This window comes from Quercus robur, chromosome 1, assembly GCF_932294415.1.
Source record: "Quercus robur chromosome 1, dhQueRobu3.1, whole genome shotgun sequence".
Classification (NCBI taxonomy): Eukaryota; Viridiplantae; Streptophyta; class Magnoliopsida; order Fagales; family Fagaceae; genus Quercus; species Quercus robur.
In genome coordinates this window covers 8,604,266-8,623,283 of record NC_065534.1, presented here as the reverse complement: position 1 = coordinate 8,623,283, position 19,018 = coordinate 8,604,266, and the positions used below count along the sequence as shown (strand labels likewise).

Genomic DNA, 19,018 nt, shown 5'->3' with positions numbered 1-19,018 from the left:
CCTTGCCCATAGCGTCGTTTCCCACACCTTTTCGAAGGAGACTCTTATGCCTATGCTTGTGGTGGTGCTCCTCTTCATAGGAGAAAGACTCGCTGGGTGGGGTCTTTGACCTTCGTCTATAGCTACCATCCTCTTCACTGTAAGGGGAGGCATCCAGGCTGGAGGAGGCTTGCCTTCGCTGTGCATGGTGCAACTTTCTCTTTAGCTGGTCGACTTCCAATTGCAACACTCTGGTATTCTCTTCTTGAGAGAGATGACCCTTTCCCCGTGACTGGCTTCTTCCGGTCCGGGCACTATACACACTCCCCTCTTGATCCCTTCTCCGCTCGAGGTTGACGAAAGGATTTTGACGTTGGGATCCTATGGATTTTGCCTGTCGTAGATTTGAACTTGCCATGGTTGAACGTTGAGCTTGCTAACACCCAAGTATTCCTCGCCACAAACAGCGTCAATTGTAAAGACTTGATTTAGACTCTTAGCCTAACGGGTATATGGACTTAAACCCAAAACAACCCAAAACAATAAATTTGTAGAGAATGGGTTGGAAAACTGGGCTTACGTGAACCAGATAACAGGAAAACAGGTTTTGATGCTAAAAAGAGAAAGATAACAGAAGTTTGTTAAGGAATAATGTTCTCGGATTGGTCTGAGGACGCTGATTCTTAAATATTTTACTCTTAAAGCTCTATTATAGATTTGTTTACAGTTTTTCTCCTCTCCCTCTCATGAAGGGTCTTTCACGTTATATAGCCCTCTTTGGACCATTTTGATCTTACACTTGTTGATCATCTGAACCCTTACTTGAGTACCTGTCCCATCAGACACCCTCTTTGGTTTTCTGTGAGTTGCGTTCGCCAAGGTAGCACTGTTCAGAGGTCTTCTCCACATAAATGCAGCTAGAAAAGTAGTTGTAGTGCATAATGCGGTGGTAGCAGCTTTCCCTGAGATCCTACACTTGTTGATCATCTGAGCCTTTACTTGAGTACCTGTCTTATCAGACACCCTCTTTGGTTTTCTGGTGAGTTGCATTCACTGAGGTAGCACTGTTCAGAGGACTTCTTCACATAAATGCAGTCAGAAAAGTAATTGTACTGCATTTAATGCGGTGGTAGCAGCTTTCCTTTAGATATTTTTGAGTTTCCTTCCTTCTTACACGTTCATGAGATACGTTCCTATCTCTGGAGTTTCTTGGAGGGTTACTTTAGTTGCTGGAATATGTACTTGAGCTGTCTTCATCATATCCGAGGAGGAGCTTCTCCTCGGATCACCTTCCGTTCGTCCCTCATTTATAAGTCTTTCAGTGGGGAATCCTGATAACTACTTGCTTCTCCTCGGACAATTCAGCTATCCCGGACAAAGGTCCAAGGCCCAACATGTCATTCTGGGCCTTTATCCCTATATATATAATATGAAAATAACGTGATTTTTCATACTTTTTTCACTTTACAACTTTGGATTTTTACCATTACACTCTGTAGTAGCCCCTATGAGATTTTTCATCTTGTTCTTAGGGGAGAAAGAAGGTTCAATTCAATGATTGTTTGCATATTTACCCGTTGGAGTAAGTTGAAATAAACAAGGGATCAATAAGATTGAGCGACACTTTGAGTAAAAGTTACAAGAATGATGTTATAGCTATTATAAATTTTATTCTATATACCTTTTAAATTGATGTGCCAATTGATTATTAGACACAACACAAAAAATAATTTTAAAAATTTGTTTATTTTACTGATATGACAATAAACATATGGATTATAATGTCAGTTTGATAAAATTTAATAACATTTTTTCAAATTATAATTACACTTCTAGTAAAGGTTAAAAGATTGGGTGATACTTTATTTTGACTTGTTTGGTTGTCACCCAATACAAAGATTATAAAAGCATTCATAAGAATGTTAAAAGCGAAAAAAACTATTTTTTAGTAACTCGTTCCAAAAACACATGCTACAGCAAGAGTGTTGTTGTTAAAAATTTTGACAATAAAATGACACTCTTTGACACTTTACTATAGCTCTAAAGTTATATATAAAAAAATATTTTAATGTGTTGATAGTTATGGTTGTTATTTATTTTGTTAGATATATTATTTTAATATATTAAATGTTAAAATAAAACATTTGATATTGAGTGTATTATAAAATGGGGTGTTATAATAGATAAAGTAGTGTTTTGAGTTGCTAATTAAAAAATCATATGGTTTTAGCAACCTTATTACTGTGAATGCTCTAACAAAACAAAAATATATGACTGGGGTATTATAATTTGAAGTGAACTCTAAAATTCAAAATAATAAAAAATTTTATTTACTAAATTATTAATATAATATACCTGTGGTGGGTAAAGTCTGTCGGTTGATGTTGGGCCGTAGCTCATGTACCAAGCCCAGCCACGATAAAGAAGAAAAGGCTTGGGCGTAGGATATCCCGTCCCAATCATGATGGGCCGGGCCTGCTAAGGGGCGTCCGAGGAGGAACACCTCCTCGGACTCACCAAGAAAGTGTCCAATTTGCACCCCATACTTGGCGAAAGTTCACCCAATACGAAGAAACAGTGCGTGACACTCAGGAAGGGGGGGGGGGGACAATCACAACTGCCGCATTAAATGCCAAGGAACTACTTTTCCAGCCGCATTAATGTGGAAGGGACAAGAACGCAGAATGATCTTGGCCAGTGCAACTCACAGAAAGAAGGGAGAATGACCTATGGGACAGGCACTCGAGTGGAGGATCGGATGACTGACAAGTGTAGGGACATGATCTCAGGAAGGATGCTATATAAGGGAAGGAGATCCCCATGGAAAAGGGATCGCAAGCAGAAAGAAGAAAGGATAAAGAAGGAGAAAAGAGAGAGAAGTAGCAGGAACAGCCTCAGGAACCGTTACTCCAAAAGTTTGAAGGAATATCCCTACGTCCAACTGGTTGCATGGCTTGGTCGTAACTTCGTTTCTCCTGTCAAAGACCTAGTTCTATAACCTACTCTCTACAAATTCATTATTGAGGGACTTTTGGGCCAGAATCTCCCACCTGTTGGGCCTGAGCCCCAAAATTCGTCACCCTACAATACCGATTACATTCATTATCATATGTAAACTTCTTTAAATAAAATTGATAATATTTTTAACATTATCCTTACAATCTTGGTACAAGAATACACCTAATATATAAAGAGAGATTGTCCTAAGAAAAAAAATGCTATTAAAACGTGTACAAAACTACAAACTAAAAAAGTGATTGTTTCAATGTGATGATGTTGCATATCTAAATACTTGAACGCTTAAAGCTACACTCTGGGACAATGATCTGGTTGTCAACAACTCTTGGCACCCATGATCAACAATGTTAATTAGCTCCAAATCTGAGATTCCGATGAAAAGTACTGAGAACTTAATTAAACAAAGTGCCTGGTTGGCCATGCTGCTGCTGCACCTGCAACTGTTCTTCTTGGCAATGGCTCCACTGGAATCGGCTTCACCACACAGTATCCACTACTTGAACAAGAACCTACCCTCCCTGATCTCCTAATTCCATCACTGCCTTTCATATCCATAGCCATTCTTCTTATCTCCATGTCTTCATGCCTCTCCACACTACTCCTCCTCCTGAGATTTTGCCTCTTTATAATAGACTTCAACTTATCTTTGTTACCATCTTTGCCACTCATTAATATTGGCACTGGCATGGCCTCTAGACCCATCAACTTAGCCACCACTCCAGGTTTGCACCACACAACTCTTTCTCCTGCTAAAGTTGTAGGCAAAGACCACTTGGAAGAATTGAAATCACAGCAGTTTGATGATGATCTTCTTCCCGGCTTTTCGATACCATTCAGTTTCTTGAACGAAGACCGATACATTGCATCTTTTCCATCAAGAGAAAAACGAGGGTACTGATTCAATGCATTCCTAGCAGACCTCAAGATGTCAGAGTTGTTCACACATGACATCCTACCGCGCAATATTCCCACATTACACTCGTTCAGTTTCGATTTTCTGGCAATCTCTTCTTCTAATTCCAACTGCATTAACATCTCTTCCAATGTTGGACTTTGTCCTGATGACCTAGCATTAGCCGTCACAAATGATGGGCTGACCATGTTGGAGAAATCTTCATGGTCAGCCTTGTTATTGTGCTGTTGGTTGAGAGTGGAGGTTGCGCCTTCATCGGTGCAAAAATTAGTTCTGATTCCCTTCTTCATCTTGGATCCTAGAGAGTTTTTGAGGAGAAAGAAAGACAGATCTTTCATTGGATGTTTACTATGTGATTCACTATTTCATGATGGGGGGTTTGATCTTAATTTGCTAGTTGCTCCAATAGATAAAGGTTACTTGTACTGTTGTATAAATTATGAAACTTGTGAATAGGATGAATGAGAGCGGTGTGGGTTAATAGCACTCACATGACAGATGAAGGGGCACAACTCACAAGTATTTCAAGTATGTACCATCCTGAGAGCTCTTTACTTTAGACCTATGCAGTGATTCATGACTCTAATTATCAGTTTCATCTGAATTGGTTGAGACACATGAGGATCATTTACTCTCAAACTAACCATCTTTATAGTTAGCAAAATGCAGTCAATAGTCATCAATACATGTATGTATATTAAATTTAGATAAATCTATGTCAAATTATAATAATAAGAAAAAGATAAGTAAAGTATTTTGTTTATCATTTTGCTTGAATATATATATATATATATATATATATATATTCATATGACTACATTAAATTATTTAATACCTTATATTTTTGTCAATAGGATAAAATATGTAGGGACGTGTTTTGGACCCTAAACCCAAAGTATGATTGGATCCAAGCCCAATAAGCCCAATACAATGAATTTGTAGAGAGTGGATTGAAAAACTAGGCTCTAATGAATGGGATAATAGTTAGAATGAATTTTAAAAGATAATCAAACAGAAATGGACTGGAGTTATCTAAGAAAATTTGTCTTTGGCACAATCTTAGGAGGTCTATTCTAGTATATATTAATTGAAAATGGTTATCAATGTGGTTCAAGTTGCTACAGTGCTTTCTCTTACAAATTTTCAATCATTTTTTCTCATTGCTTCCTTCTTTTTTTATACTCTTTTCTCCTTTCATCTCCACCCTCCACGTGTAGGCTAGATGGTTAGTAGATCTTGATACTTGTCTTATCAGCATTTTCCTAAAGTCTTTAGGTAGTAGCTGTAAGGCTGAAAATTACTGTTCAGGTATCACCTCCACATTAATGCGGCCAAATAGTTAACTGTAGAGCAATTAATGTGGTGGTAGCAGTTTTCTCCTTAGATATTTTAGGACTCTCTTCTGTACTTCTATTTTTGCAATGCTTATTCGTGCCAGCAGAACTTCCTGGAATATCCCCCTAGATGGCAAACCACCCATTCGGACCTCGGCTTTGGTTAGTCGAGGTGACATTTATCCTTGGCCTACCCCCTTGTGCCATTATGACCAAAACTGACCTCGTCATCTACTAACACGAGCTTCCTTGATAATGTTTACTCCTTCTCGGATGATTTCTAATCCTCGGCTTGGGTTTTAGGCCCAATACATACATGGATAATGAGCTCTTGAGCCCAATACCCCAACAAAATATATTGTTAATCTCTAAACTTTAGCACCCATAAGTGATTTTAGTTCTTGAAATTTAACATAATTGCTTTTTTTTTTTTTTTGAAAAACAATGTAATTGCTTTTAGTTTTTGAAATTTAAAGTAATTACTTTTAGTCCCTAACTTGTGAGCAATAATGTGTTAGGTTTTAGTTTGACCACATTGTTGTTCTATTAGAAACATTTAACGGATGTTGATGCAATGACAAAAGATATTATTTTAAATTTAAAAAAATAAAAAATGATTAATTTAAATTTTATTTAGAATATTTAAAACCAAAAATATATTTTTCCGTATCTTTAAAAATTATACTATAACATGTATGTTATTGAATTGGGATATATTAAAAAGAAACAATTTAATACATATAGTTCTGCCTTTATTGCTCTTAAAAAAAAAAGTTCTGCCTTTAGTGTTGAAATTTTCTTTTAAATTTGTAATATATCAATAAGTATTTAATTTTTTTTGTTCATTTAAAAATGCCTTTTTTTTTTTTGCAGAATTTTAATTCATTTTTAAAAACTTTAACCTAGATTTTGTTCCAGAAGCAATGTCATGGGTGGGGTCATACTACTCTAGTAGATTTCAATGGACCAGTACACCTTCATAATTAGATGATAGGGAACTTCTTGTGCTTTGCTGGTAATTACTAAAGTTTACCAATTGCGGTAAGCACTATAAAGAGGCCCTTGCGGTAAGCACTATAAAGAGGCCCTTGCCGTGTACAGGAACAACAACAACAACAATAAGCACCACGGTACTGAAAACTTGAAAGTCAGGAAATAGAAACAAGGATCAAGAAAGAAAAAAGATAAGAAAAAGGGGAATATTAGAAAAAGGAAAGAAAAAGATAGAGAGTTAGAATGACAGACATGCACAAATAGGTTGATTCCTTCTCTCCCTCTCAAAATCTTGCTCTCTGCCGGAAATGAAAGGTGCTCCTGTGTACCAATCATTCAGGTCCACTTCCCTCAAAGTGATTAATTTCCACAGCAAGATCTCCCTGAGAGATTATTCACTTTGAGAAGAGGTGTTATTCCTTCTTTGGTTTTGGTCCTGCGGATCAGACTTGATCTAATTTATTTACTCTTTCAATCAACTCACATACTACCCACTTGTTCCCCTTTACTTTTCTTATAAAATGATTGTTGCTAAAACTGTGATTATCTTTTTTCTTAAGTAAGGTTTATCTGTTCACCTTAATAAAGATATCAAAGTATTTGATTTTATTATTATTATCATATCTGCTTGCCACAACTCATTTGAAATAGTTTTGCCCGCCGTAAGCATGCTCCTAGTAGACAAGGCATAGTTTGTGCACAAGTCGGACTAAGTTGAGTTGTAGTTGGACCAGTTTCAACTCTCATACCCAAAATACTCGGGCGTAATACCGCAGGAGGCAGCCCAGCCCATTTTAACCAAAAAAGACCCACTACAAGCATTAACTATTGCAAAAAAAAAAAAAAAAAAAAAAAAAAAAATCACAAGCCAAAACTTACTTTTGCTATTTTAATATAACATTTGAAATGTCTTATACAGTAGTGTTTTTGGTATTTAGGGTGTGTTTGGATACTGCTTATTTATTGAAAATTTATTGCTGAAAATACTGTAGTAAAATAATTTTTAAAGGTGTGAATAGTACTGTGAGACCTAAATTTACCTAGAAATTTATATTTTGCTGAGTTTGGTGGTATGTGAACAGTACCCATGGAACCTACTAAAAAAACGCTAAACGTGTGGATTGGGCAAAACGCCCAATCTAAACGCACGCTTGGTATTCTAAATACTAAATATTTACCATTTAGATAACCTAATACTTGTATTCTAATATTGGGCTGACTGAGATTTTTTATTTTAAAATTTTGTTTTTGTTAAGTTTTTGAGTTGGGTAGCTGCTAGTTGGAGGCTAATTAAAAGGGAGGAAGTCTAAGTTTTTGAAAGAGTGAGGCATGACTCTAGAAATAAAAAATATAACCATTAAATTTATTTTTTTTCTTTGGGTTAGGGGAGGGGCCCAATTTTTTTTTCCATTTTTTCTTTGGGCCAGGGCCTAGGCCCCCTTGGTCCCCTTGTGGGTCAGTCCTTGGTCAAACATATCAATGTACAAGGTCAAACATTGTGTCACATGACACACTTTATGAAAGATTTTTCAATTTTTTTTAAAAAAATTCTTTAAAAAAAAAAAAAAATAGTGTCTCTAAAAGGTGAAGGCTCGAATGGAGGTGTTTGTTACAAAAACAAAACACACAATATTCACAACCTAAATCTTATTTTAATGAAAATGATTAGAAAGAGAGAGAGCAATATATCTTTGTGTGTTGTTCGATCTCTATCTATAACACCACACGTTAATAAATTTATTCAATCACTAATGAGCCATTGCCCCCTTTATAAAGACCACCAAAGGGTATGAGGTCAAGAAATGTAACTCTTTGACAATGAGCAAAACTATTAAGAAATGGGTTGAATTGCGCCTAATATTTATAACAAATTTCTATATTAAGATGGAGTTTGGTAAGGGAAATCCACATTACTCCTAGCATCTAGATTTCTGGGAATGTGATGCCTTGCAATTTTGATGCTTAGGAATGTAACTATTCCTATGTTTGGTTTAATTGAGAATCTAATAAGATTCCTAAGAATGTGAAATTATAATTTTTTGGTTTATTCTTAAAAATCTTAATTGAATTATTTATTTTTCCCATTCTATCCTTAGATTTGTAAATCCAATATAAGTCTTTAAAAAAAAAAAAATCTTCCTCTAAATAAATAATGAAAAACAAAATATAAACTATAAATTATGACAAATTCATTAAAACTATAGTCTAAAAGAAGAAAAGATGAATATATCAATAGAGTTGTCTATCCTGTTTATGTTGTTTTGGTGGGAAGAGATAATGTTGTTTTGGTGGGAAGAGAAAAAGGAAAAGATATTGATGATTTGGTTTATAATTTATCCTAATTGCTTAAATGATAAGAAAAAAAAGGTTAAAATTGTCAATTTATAAAAAGTACAATTTCCTTTAAATTTGAGAATCTGGATACCCACATGTTTTAAAAGGAATCAACATTCCTACTAAAAGGGGGAATCCAAATTCCCCTAGCATCTGATTTCCTAATGTGATTTGTAACCAAACATGAAAATCTTTAAACATTCTTGGGAATCCTAAAACATTACCCCGTACTAAACATCACGCAAAAGAAAAAAAAAACACACACACACACACACATACAAACAAATACTAAAAGGAGGCGATGTAGTAACGTACACCCACTCCTATGATGAATGATACGCATCATAGGAGATGACACTAAAGACTCAAGAAGGTGTGCCAACACTGATACCATTACAAAGAGACTCAAAACGAAGGCTATTGAGGGGTTCCATGAAAAGTTAGCTCTTTGGTGTTTAATCTTTAATGAGCTATTTCACTTCACCTTGAAACTAATTGATGATAAGATAGACACATTCAAATTTTTTATGGTATTTGACATCATGCTCCGTAGACATGTTTTAAAAGTGATTGTAAGAAGTTAAATTGTGGTTCCCCAAAATTGAGATGAAAATCCCGTAACTCGATACCAAGACCTTGACTATAATAACACTTGTATGTTCACATTTAGACCCTTGGTACTACTTACTATCAATTTTAATGATTTTCAATTTATTGCACAAATAGTTAATTAGCAATCACACCACAACTTAAACATGTTAACATTTTACGGAATGAAAACCCAAAACAGGAAAAACACTCCAAAGCCGCAAACAAAACACCAAATCCACTAAGAAGATGGTTGTGATACAAAACAAGTTACAGCTCTAATATAAGTAATCATATTTGTATATGAGCTCCTCGCTTCTGCTTGCAACAAGATTGCACTAGCCGGTTCTCTTCAAAGTAATCCAATGATGCAAGTCTATTGTTAATCGCAAATTCGATCTCTCAGTTATTCCAAGGCAAGGCTACTTGAAGATTTGTGATTGCATCTGTGGTTTCCAGCACTAATTTAATACAATCAGGGATGATCAAAGGTGTTTGGGTGAAATCTCCTCTCAAAAATGTCAATTCGGAGAGGTTGAAGGTAGGAAGACTAAAATGGTTTTTTCTCAAGGGGATCAATATCCTTTGCTTCTTCTTTTGATTTTAGGGTGTTATTTTCATTTATATAGGTGTCACAAATTGAGGCTTGATTGGCCGTAGAAATAACAGCGAAAATATAAATACTGATTTTCCAAAACAATCTCGCTCAATTGAGATTTGGGTGAGTTTTATTTAGACGAAACATTTTGAGTAATTGATTTTTTGAATTCTGATGAACTCGCTCAAAAACTCATATGACAAGGTGAATCTCGCTCAACCAAAATTCTTTCCAGAGCAATTTGATCAATTTCATATCAACTTGATCCTCAATGACAAGATACAATTGAAATTGAAATAGAAATACAAAAAAAAAAAAAAAAGAAGCAATTGTAACTAAAACATTTGACACGAAGATATGAATTGATATTCCAATCCTTAACGCTACCGACATGAAGAAATCCATCCCTCGCTTCAATTAATATGAATTGATATACTTAAAATGATAGTTTATCGAACAGCTGTAGCCAATTTGCCAACCACCAATCTTGAATGCCAATTCACTAATGTGTTTTCTTCTCCATAATGGGAATCACAGACACCGCTCCCTGCACTGTCATTTTCTGCCAAGTCACAACTGTGTACTATATAGCACGGCCTTGCTTGTGTGGTTGTGGCATATCAATTAGGATGAAGCTTCCTTTTTACCCAGAAAGGTAAAATTGAAGGAAGAAAAGAAACAGAGAGATTGGCAGTTGGCCAAAGACTTGGTCCACTTGGAATAACCTTATTATTAGGATGTCTGAATGTAATGCATAAATTGGAAATATTTGGTAATGGAATTCAATCTAGAAGAAGCAATTCTATATGGCACACGACGAAAAATTGAAAGATACAATAGTGAGTGTTTGGCAAGGAAAAACTATTTTATTAGACGGTTTTATAAAATATCTTTCTCTTGAGTCTCTTATGTTATGAGAGAGGTCTCATAAGACTGTCTCATGAGATATTTTCTCCTTTTTTTTTTTGCAGAATTTAAAAAAAAAAAGGTTTTTGATATGGATTTATCGACCATACATTACATAATTGACGACAATGGATAATACCACGGCAGCACCACCAGGACCATGACTGTGAGATATCTTCTCATACTGTGAACTTGCATGGTTTTCAGATGAAATTTCTCAAGAATCTAGTCTACTAGAGAAAATGCATATGGGCTGGCCTGGAGATGGGCAGTGCTATTGTGCTAACAAATACCAGTCCAGGAAGATCTTCAAACAAGTGGACTCAGAAACTGTCTGTGGGCCGCGGTCTAAAGAAGCCAGCAAAAGAATAAACATTTTGCTGTGTTGGGCTCAAGATGGCCAACTATTTTTGCATTTTGACTCCAACAATTTTAAATTTTTTGATTTGTATATTTGTTTAAAATGGGTTGTAACTTAAAAAAAGAAGAAGTTATAAATAAACAAATAGTAACTTCTTTTAATACAAAATAAGCAAATAAGCTAAATAAGATTTAGAAAAAAAAAAAAAGTTAAAACCAAGCACGCAATAATTTTAGTGTTGTCTCACGAGGGATGTATCATTTGATTCAACCAAAGTTTGAGTGAAAAGAAAAAAAAAAAGGGAATGAATCATTTGAGAGAATTGCTCTTGAGTATTGAGTTACTCATCCATAGTCATCACTCATCATAGATTTTCCTCTGTAAGCTAAATTATAGATATATAGTAATACAAGAAAACCTTGTTGTATTTAACCCAAAAAATAAGGTTAAATACAAAAAAGACAGCCTGAAACTGAAATTTAGATGGCTTATAAAAAAAACTCTTATACTTTCAATTTTGTGTTTTTGGCCCTTGAGTGATTAGAAATGACAAAATTGACACATCCATTTTAATATTAAATAAATAATTTTATCTATTTTATAATAATTTTGAATTTAATTTAAATTAAAAATTTTTCTAAAATGAATATTCTATAGTAAAGGGTCATCTATCTATTTCTCTATATATATTAATAGCCAAAGTTCAAAGAAAATCCAATTAAAATTTTTAAATTGGATTCTTAATTTTATGCCATGTGTCTTATTTAATTTTTAATTTTGTGCAAAGTAAATTATTGAACGTAAAAATATAAGAGTCTGAATCCGAATAAATTCTAAAATGGATTTCAATTAAAGTCCAATTTTCCACTATGTGTCCATCTAAGTTTTTAATTTTTGTGGTAAATGAATTATTGGGTGCAAAAACTAAAGATTCTAAAATCAATTAAATTCTAAATTATATATATATATATATATATATATATGTATATGTGAGAAAACATTATATATTTTAAAAATGTATAGTTTAAAAAAAATGTAAATTAATATCATGTATAATTTAAATCGTATGATTGTGATTATTTTTAATTGTATTCGTGCATATACACATGACTACATATTAGTATGTGCTGACCTTTTTTTTTCCCTAAAAATTGAGGGAATTAAGATTAAAGGGTCAATAATTTGATCATTTATAATAGCTCAAAGGTCAATAACAAAAATAAAAACAAAAACATAGAACATCGGTTTGCAATTGACCTAAGTCCAAGGAGTATTTTTGCAATTTTGGCCCAAAAAAACAAATAAAATAAATGGAGGGGCTAAATTCGTAATACAGTAAAGAAGAAAAAGGAAGAACAAAAAAGTATGTGGGCTCGGTTGCAAAATGCTGCTTTGTCTGTTTATCAAAGTCGATCAATTTTTGTGTGTCCTTCCCTGTTATGTCACTCTGTTCGTTTATTTGAGAAAGAATTGAGATAAAAAAATTTCAATCGATTCGAATCAAAGTTATATTTACAAATCCCTAACCCTAAAATCTCAAAAAGCCAATCAATCTCGGGGCTCTGCTTCTTCTCTGGTAATCGATCTATCTATCTATCATTTCTACGCTTTTATATTCATAATTCCGATCTAAGATTCAGTGAATTTTCCATTTTTTTTTTTGCAATTCATTTTATTTGAATGAATTCAAAATAATAGCGATCCTTAATATTAATCGAATGAGTTTTTTTATTTTTTATTTTATTTTTATTTTTATTTTTGTGGTGCAGTAGGACGAAGATGAAAGCAGATTGTGTGGTGGCAGGCTTGGTTTATGGTTTGATTTTGTTAGTGGCTGAGGTTCATGGCAACACCGCGCCGGCTTTTCTATGGTCGCCTCATGATGATCAGTATGCACTCTTTCTGAGCTTCAATAAAAAGCTTTAGATTCGAACCAATTTTTAGATTAGGGATCATACATGTTGTTTGCACATTTAATCTCTTTTAAGCATCTTAGAATTACTTTAATCTTGATCAAATGATTACGCTCGTGTGTAGTTGCCAATCTGTTAGAATTATAGTTAAATGATTAACTTTGTTCTTTCCTAACAGCTTAAGCTCTTTTGAGATAATTAGTATATAAAAATCTCGCGTGTTGGGTCGGGGCAGCCTAGGCCCGTGAGTGTTAGAATTATGGTTAAACGGTCAAGTTCACCATTTCTTAATAGCTTAAGTTTTTGGGACAATTTGTAATGAACTCTGGTGAGCTGAGCTCTCGCTTTTATGGAGCTCTTCTTCCTCTTACTAGAATGGGTGGAATTTATCAGCTATATACCCTTAGTGAATAAGTTCCTTACATGATCAGGAATGCAATGAATCTATATAGTTACTGAACAAAATGGGATTATAATATCTCTGTAGATGCATTCTCCAATTAATTTCTGGGTGAAGATAATATTGCCATTTTGTTAGAAATTGCATTTGTAAAAGTAATTGTAGGTAGGATAGGATACTCAGCTTATTATCATGATCTTTTTCATTTTCGAAGGGAGAAATTGGTGCATTATTTTCTGTCTTCCCTGGGTTTCTTCCTGTGGTTTGTTGTCCACACATGATGTTAAGTGACTTTAGATAGTTAGTAGAAAACTGCATCATCTAGATGTGTGAGGATTGTCTCCTCCAAGTTCCATTGTGACCAAGGCCTGTAAACTCGAAAAACAAGCTGGATCTATCCCCACATGTAAGCAAGACTTTACGAGTCAGCATATTTCCTGTAGCTTTCTTCCTAAACCCCCTTTAATCAGAAGGAGAAACAATTTTCAAAAGTTTTGCACTTCGGACGCCTCAAATAAAACGGAAAATCACAATGATAATGGCTATGGACATTGAAGAGACAAGTAATTGGTTGTGTACAAATGTGTTTTATGGTTGACACTGGCAGATAATGCCTTTTATTTCATTTCTTCTGCTTTGTGATGCCTATAACAGCATTCTTTCAAATATGCCCCAAAGTAGTCAAATAGTCCTTTTCTTATTTATTTATAAGATTACAAAAACTTTCACTTTTGGCTACATTCGAGGCTAGGGCTTTTTTTGTTTGAGAGCTGTAGAATAACAAATTAGCTTGGAGGGGAAGCAGGGGATTAAGTATCCACAAGTTACTAGAATTTGTCAAGCAGCAGATAGGGTTTACTAAAGGAGAGAAACCTCAGGGGGTATACCAATCCAATCATCGTCAAGTAATTGGAAAGTGTTGATAGGGTAATCTACAGAACTCAACTTCACACCTCTGATGGTTTGTAAAGAATGTTTCTAAAGTGCCCTTGTTATGCATGGACCCATTGATATTTTAGCAAGTCTTGGAATTTGTTATATTTAATATGAGATGTACTTGACTTATTCATTAGCTAATCAGAAGAAGGGTAAAATGACCATAGTCTAGTATTTTATATAACAATTTACATTTTCTGTTCCTGTTAATTGAGAACTAAGATCAAAGAAGGTTGATCACTTCCAATATTTAAAGGCAGGATCCTCTTTTTAAAAAATGTCCAAAATATGTTTTAGCATTGTTTCATAATGTTACACCTAGTACCATAATATCAAGAGTATCCTTTATGGCCTCAGAAATATTTGGTTGTTTTAATTATGGTCATGTATTTGTTTGGATAAATAAAGCAAGTTTAGTAATAATAATGGGGACAATCCCTAGCATTCAAGTATGGAAAAAGTTTACCTTCAAACCAATTTGGAGGAAATTTCCTCCAGCCCACCACGTAGCAAGTCGCCATGTAGTAAGTTGGTGGAGATCCTTGTCCTACAAGTATTCTGTATTCCTGCCCCCCCCCCCCCCCCCCCCCCAACCTCCCCAAAATAAATCGCACTTTGGGATTTGAGCATTTGAAGGAGATATTTTTTATTGTAGTTATTTTTTAATTAGAATTTTTTCATTGTCAAACTTCCTGAAACAGCTAAAAGAATGCCCTCTTTCACGTGTGCCATGTGTTTTGTTGGTATCATTATTTTTTATACTAGTCAGAACAATGGTTATATGTTTCGTTTTTCAGGACATTGTTAAATTTGTTATTGCTTTGAGCATAATTAGCTGCTCTTTACCCATCTTCTTTGTTTTCTGTTTTACTGCTACCATGACTGAGGATCTGATATTATGTTTCTCGTGGTTAATCTTAGGTTCTCAAGTAATGTAGTTAAGGATGCAGTAAATTATCAGACCATCTCTTCAAAGGATCTAGCAAGGTCTGTTCTGACTGAAGGTGGCTGGTCAAACTTACTGGTAATTTGATAGAGTATCAGTTTGGTTTATAATAGTGTCCCATTTCTTCAAATTTTAAAAGAGAAGTAGATTCTTCCTTTATGGTGCCCTTGATTTCCTTACATTTGAATATTTTCTTATGTCTTTTATTGTTCAATTATCATAGTGCTCAGGGAAGAAATTTCAGAACACTGTGGATGTGGCACTTGTCTTTGTTGGTAGAGAGGTAAGAAATCTTTGTATTGTCTTAAATTTATCATGTTAACTTATTAAAGAAAAATTCACCATATAATCTGCTACTGAGATTCCAATTTCCATTTGACATTCATTTCAACTTTGTTTCCTTTATAAGAATAACATACACCCACTTAGTGAATTTTTCATGACTCTTGTAATTAAAGTTGAATATTAGGTGTCTCACTATGTTGTATATCCTAGATCTTATATACTTATAATGGCCAAATTATGCTTTTGGTCCTCCAACAATGGGGGATAGTTGTGATCATATACATTTAATTCTGTCAATTTCATTCCTTAACTTCTAAAATTGGCTTCCTTCCTAGACATTGCGAGAACATCTTAAAGGTTTTTTTCCCTTGTATTTTCCAAGAACCAGTCATAGGGCTAACCCACGTAATGCTTTATGCTGATAAAGCTCAACTCTCTGAAAGAAGTTATAGAGGTGATTTAATGATATTCCCTTTCCTCGCTGCAGTTGCAATCTTTGGATATTTCAGCTAATAAACATGCAGACCAAGCTCTTGTAGACTTGCTCAAGGTAAGTTGAGTTTTCCCAACTGCATTTCACTGTTATGTTTATAAGAAATTTATAACTCAGGATTCCAATATATTGAATAAATCCTCCAAGTTTCTGATTTGATAGTTTGCATTCCATGTGCTTGAACAGGTGTCTTTCACAAGATCCAATTTTTCCATGGCATTCCCGTATGTTGCTGCATCAGAGGAGGAGACAATGGAAAATTTGTTGGTTTCAGGGTTTTCAGAAACATGTGGGCATGATTTGGATATCAGTAATGTTGCTTTCCTGGAATCATGCTCTGTAAAGGATGGAAATTTTCAAAAAATTGCAGACCTGCACTCAGTACATGTAATCTAACTTGAGGTTTTTATGTGACATTATGACATTTTGGGGTCTATGACAATGGTATGACGCTTTATTACCATCACATGAACAGGATTATCTGGTTTCAAGAATTGGAAAGAGGCAAAATGGGCAAGCAGATTTGGTTGTGGTCTGCCATGGAGGGTCTGGTAACTTGAAAGAACTTGACCAACCACAATCCGAAAGTATGTTAAATTAAAACTGTTTTTACTATTGTCAGAGGATATACTAATTTGAACTGTTTGATCTATGTCATAAGTCAAGTTAGTCTGGCAGTCATTTGACTATAATGATCAAATCTGCAGGTGTGATTCTTACTGAGCTTATCAGATCTGTGGAGCAGTCTGGGGCAAAATATGCAGCTCTCTATGTTTCAGATCCCTTTAGCTCAATTCAATATCCTTCGTATCGGGAAATTGGAAGGTTTCTTGCTGAAGGTGCATCGGGAAATAAATCAGGAAATTCTACCTGTGATGGAGTTTGCCAGTTTAAATCATCACTTCTGGAGGGAATTCTAGTTGTAAGTTGCTGACTTGTCCATTTTTACCATGACACCCCTATAGAGCTATTTCAGAGGCAACTTGCCTATATTATTTTATATTAAATTGCTTGAGAAAATTCATTTTTCTTGCGCTAATATTGTTAAAATCACTTGTTTTTAACTTAACCCCACATGGCAAGAACAGCTTCAGTAGGAACTGTTGGTGGGCAGTGAACCATGGGCTTGTTAGTTGCTTCCTACTGCTGCATCTTCCAATCCGTTAACACAACTCAACTAAGCTTTAATTTCAACTGGATGGGAATCTTCCAATCCCTATTGCACCTTGGCATTTCTCAGGCAAATGAGATTAAAAATAGTTGTCATTATTCTGACTATATGTGCTACTTATAATCTGTCAAATATATATATATATGTGTGTGTAGCCATGTGAATTCTTTTCTGCCATTCTATCTAATCCAAAATCGTACTTTTTATTGTCTCCTTTTACGTTTTTACTACTTTTGTTAATGTTATTTTTGCTCTTCCTAGATTGGGAGGATGGGTCAATTGTGATGTCCATAACAATATTCTTTCATGTATGTCCCAATCTAGTTCAATTTCTCTAGATTTCTCATCTACCAACTTAGTCTTCCAAAGGCACACTATGTTTAATCTCCTACTAGTCATTTTTTGTACAATCTCCTTTAGTTTCACCATATATTCCAAGTGTATTTTGAATCCTATTCTCCTAGACTAACTTCTTTACCCACATCCCTCCATCCAAGGTCTGATGCAGTGTCTCCCTGTTAGAGGTCGCCTGTAGCTGATCAATTCATAATAAAGTTATTAAAATTTATGCTGATCGTCAACTTACCACAACTATCCTTTTTCTTCTTTCCGGACTTGAGGACTGTCTGTGGACAAAATATATGCACTATGCACAGTCGGGTTTTATGGCTTGACACAGTATTTAAATACTGCTTATGTGTATTTAGTGATGTTCTTGGTTCTACTGATCTATTTGGTTCTTCTTATCTTACATAATTACTTTTATGAAGTTCTAACACTGTCGATTCTTCAATGCTTCAGGGTGTCGTCTTGCTTATAATCTTAATATCGGGTCTTTGCTGTATGATGGGCATTGACACTCCAACAAGATTTGAGGTAGCCCAAGACTCTTGATTCGTTGTTCGTGCAAAGATAAGACCCATCTGTTGTGGTGCTGGATCTTATATTTTGGGGCATTGGTGAAAGTAGTTGTTTGATATACAGTTGCAGCGAGCAGCGATGTTAGTTTGTAATATTTGTTCACTTGCTCAAGAGCATTATATCATGTTGGAAATAATGGAGAATCATGTTATTTTTGTAAACGAATTGAGGTTATTTTTGGGTTCAGCGTGATGTGTTTATGAAGTAGGTTCAGTATCCGTAGTTTGAATAGGATAGAACAATATTAATGACCCATTGGCCACGAGGACCACGTAATAGTTTCCAATCTAAAAGACTTTATGAGCTTTAATCAGGTAGGCCAACGAATAATATAAACAAAAAATTGATTTGTGAATGTTACTTACCAATATTTCCAGTTGAAGCTTGGCCTGTAATTTAATCTTCATAATGGAAATAAATGATGAGCATACGGAATTTTTTTTTTTTTTTTTTCCTATTAAAGATTTGTTTGTTGGACTACGCAAATACTGACATGTATTAGCCTTCTATGAGTAAACTGGCTAAAGATTCTTTTGTCATCCATACCCAATTCTGAGTTTACTCCGTGGACTCATGCCATATATCATACTACCATGGACCTAAGGTAAATAGGTAATACCCAGTCTCAAATTTTAGGGAAATCCTACTAAAGTTGAACACTTAGCTTTCATATTGTTGGAATAATAGTTAAATAATTAAATTAATAATTTTTTAATGGTTAAAACTTTTGGAAGAATTGATAAATTTATTATAGTATGAGAGGAGAGAAGTTGGTATAGAGTTTAAATCTTGTCCTTACTCTACCTACTTTGTTAAAAATTCCACATATTTGAGTCCTATTTATTAAGAGGGAATATCATAATAATTTTTTAATAGTTAAAGTCGCTATATTCTAATAATTGGTAATTTATAACATACTATTTTCATGG

At 34.5% G+C, this 19,018-nt stretch overlaps 2 protein-coding genes across 3 annotated transcripts; one reads left to right on the top strand and one right to left on the bottom strand.

Annotated features, from left to right (window-relative positions):
• Positions 1-3,081: 3,081 nt before the first annotated feature.
• Positions 3,082-4,302, bottom strand: LOC126719094 (uncharacterized). Its single transcript, XM_050421685.1, has one exon. The coding sequence runs from the start codon at positions 4,246-4,248 to the stop codon at positions 3,394-3,396; it is 855 nt and encodes a 284-aa protein (XP_050277642.1). The 5' UTR covers positions 4,249-4,302; the 3' UTR covers positions 3,082-3,393.
• An 8,080-nt stretch (positions 4,303-12,382) lies between these two features.
• Positions 12,383-18,275, top strand: LOC126719088 (uncharacterized). 2 transcript variants are annotated; one of them, XM_050421660.1, is made up of 9 exons: positions 12,383-12,600; positions 12,794-12,913; positions 15,195-15,297; positions 15,443-15,502; positions 15,992-16,054; positions 16,184-16,384; positions 16,473-16,584; positions 16,705-16,919; positions 17,970-18,275. In XM_050421660.1, exons 2-9 carry the CDS (start codon positions 12,804-12,806, stop codon positions 18,060-18,062), a joined length of 957 nt encoding a protein of 318 aa, XP_050277617.1. In that variant the 5' UTR covers positions 12,383-12,600; positions 12,794-12,803; the 3' UTR covers positions 18,063-18,275. The 2 variants fall into 2 exon arrangements, with proteins under 2 accessions (XP_050277617.1, XP_050277627.1); XM_050421670.1 differs by having other exon boundaries at positions 12,431-12,600; positions 12,797-12,913.
• Positions 18,276-19,018: the final 743 nt, after the last annotated feature.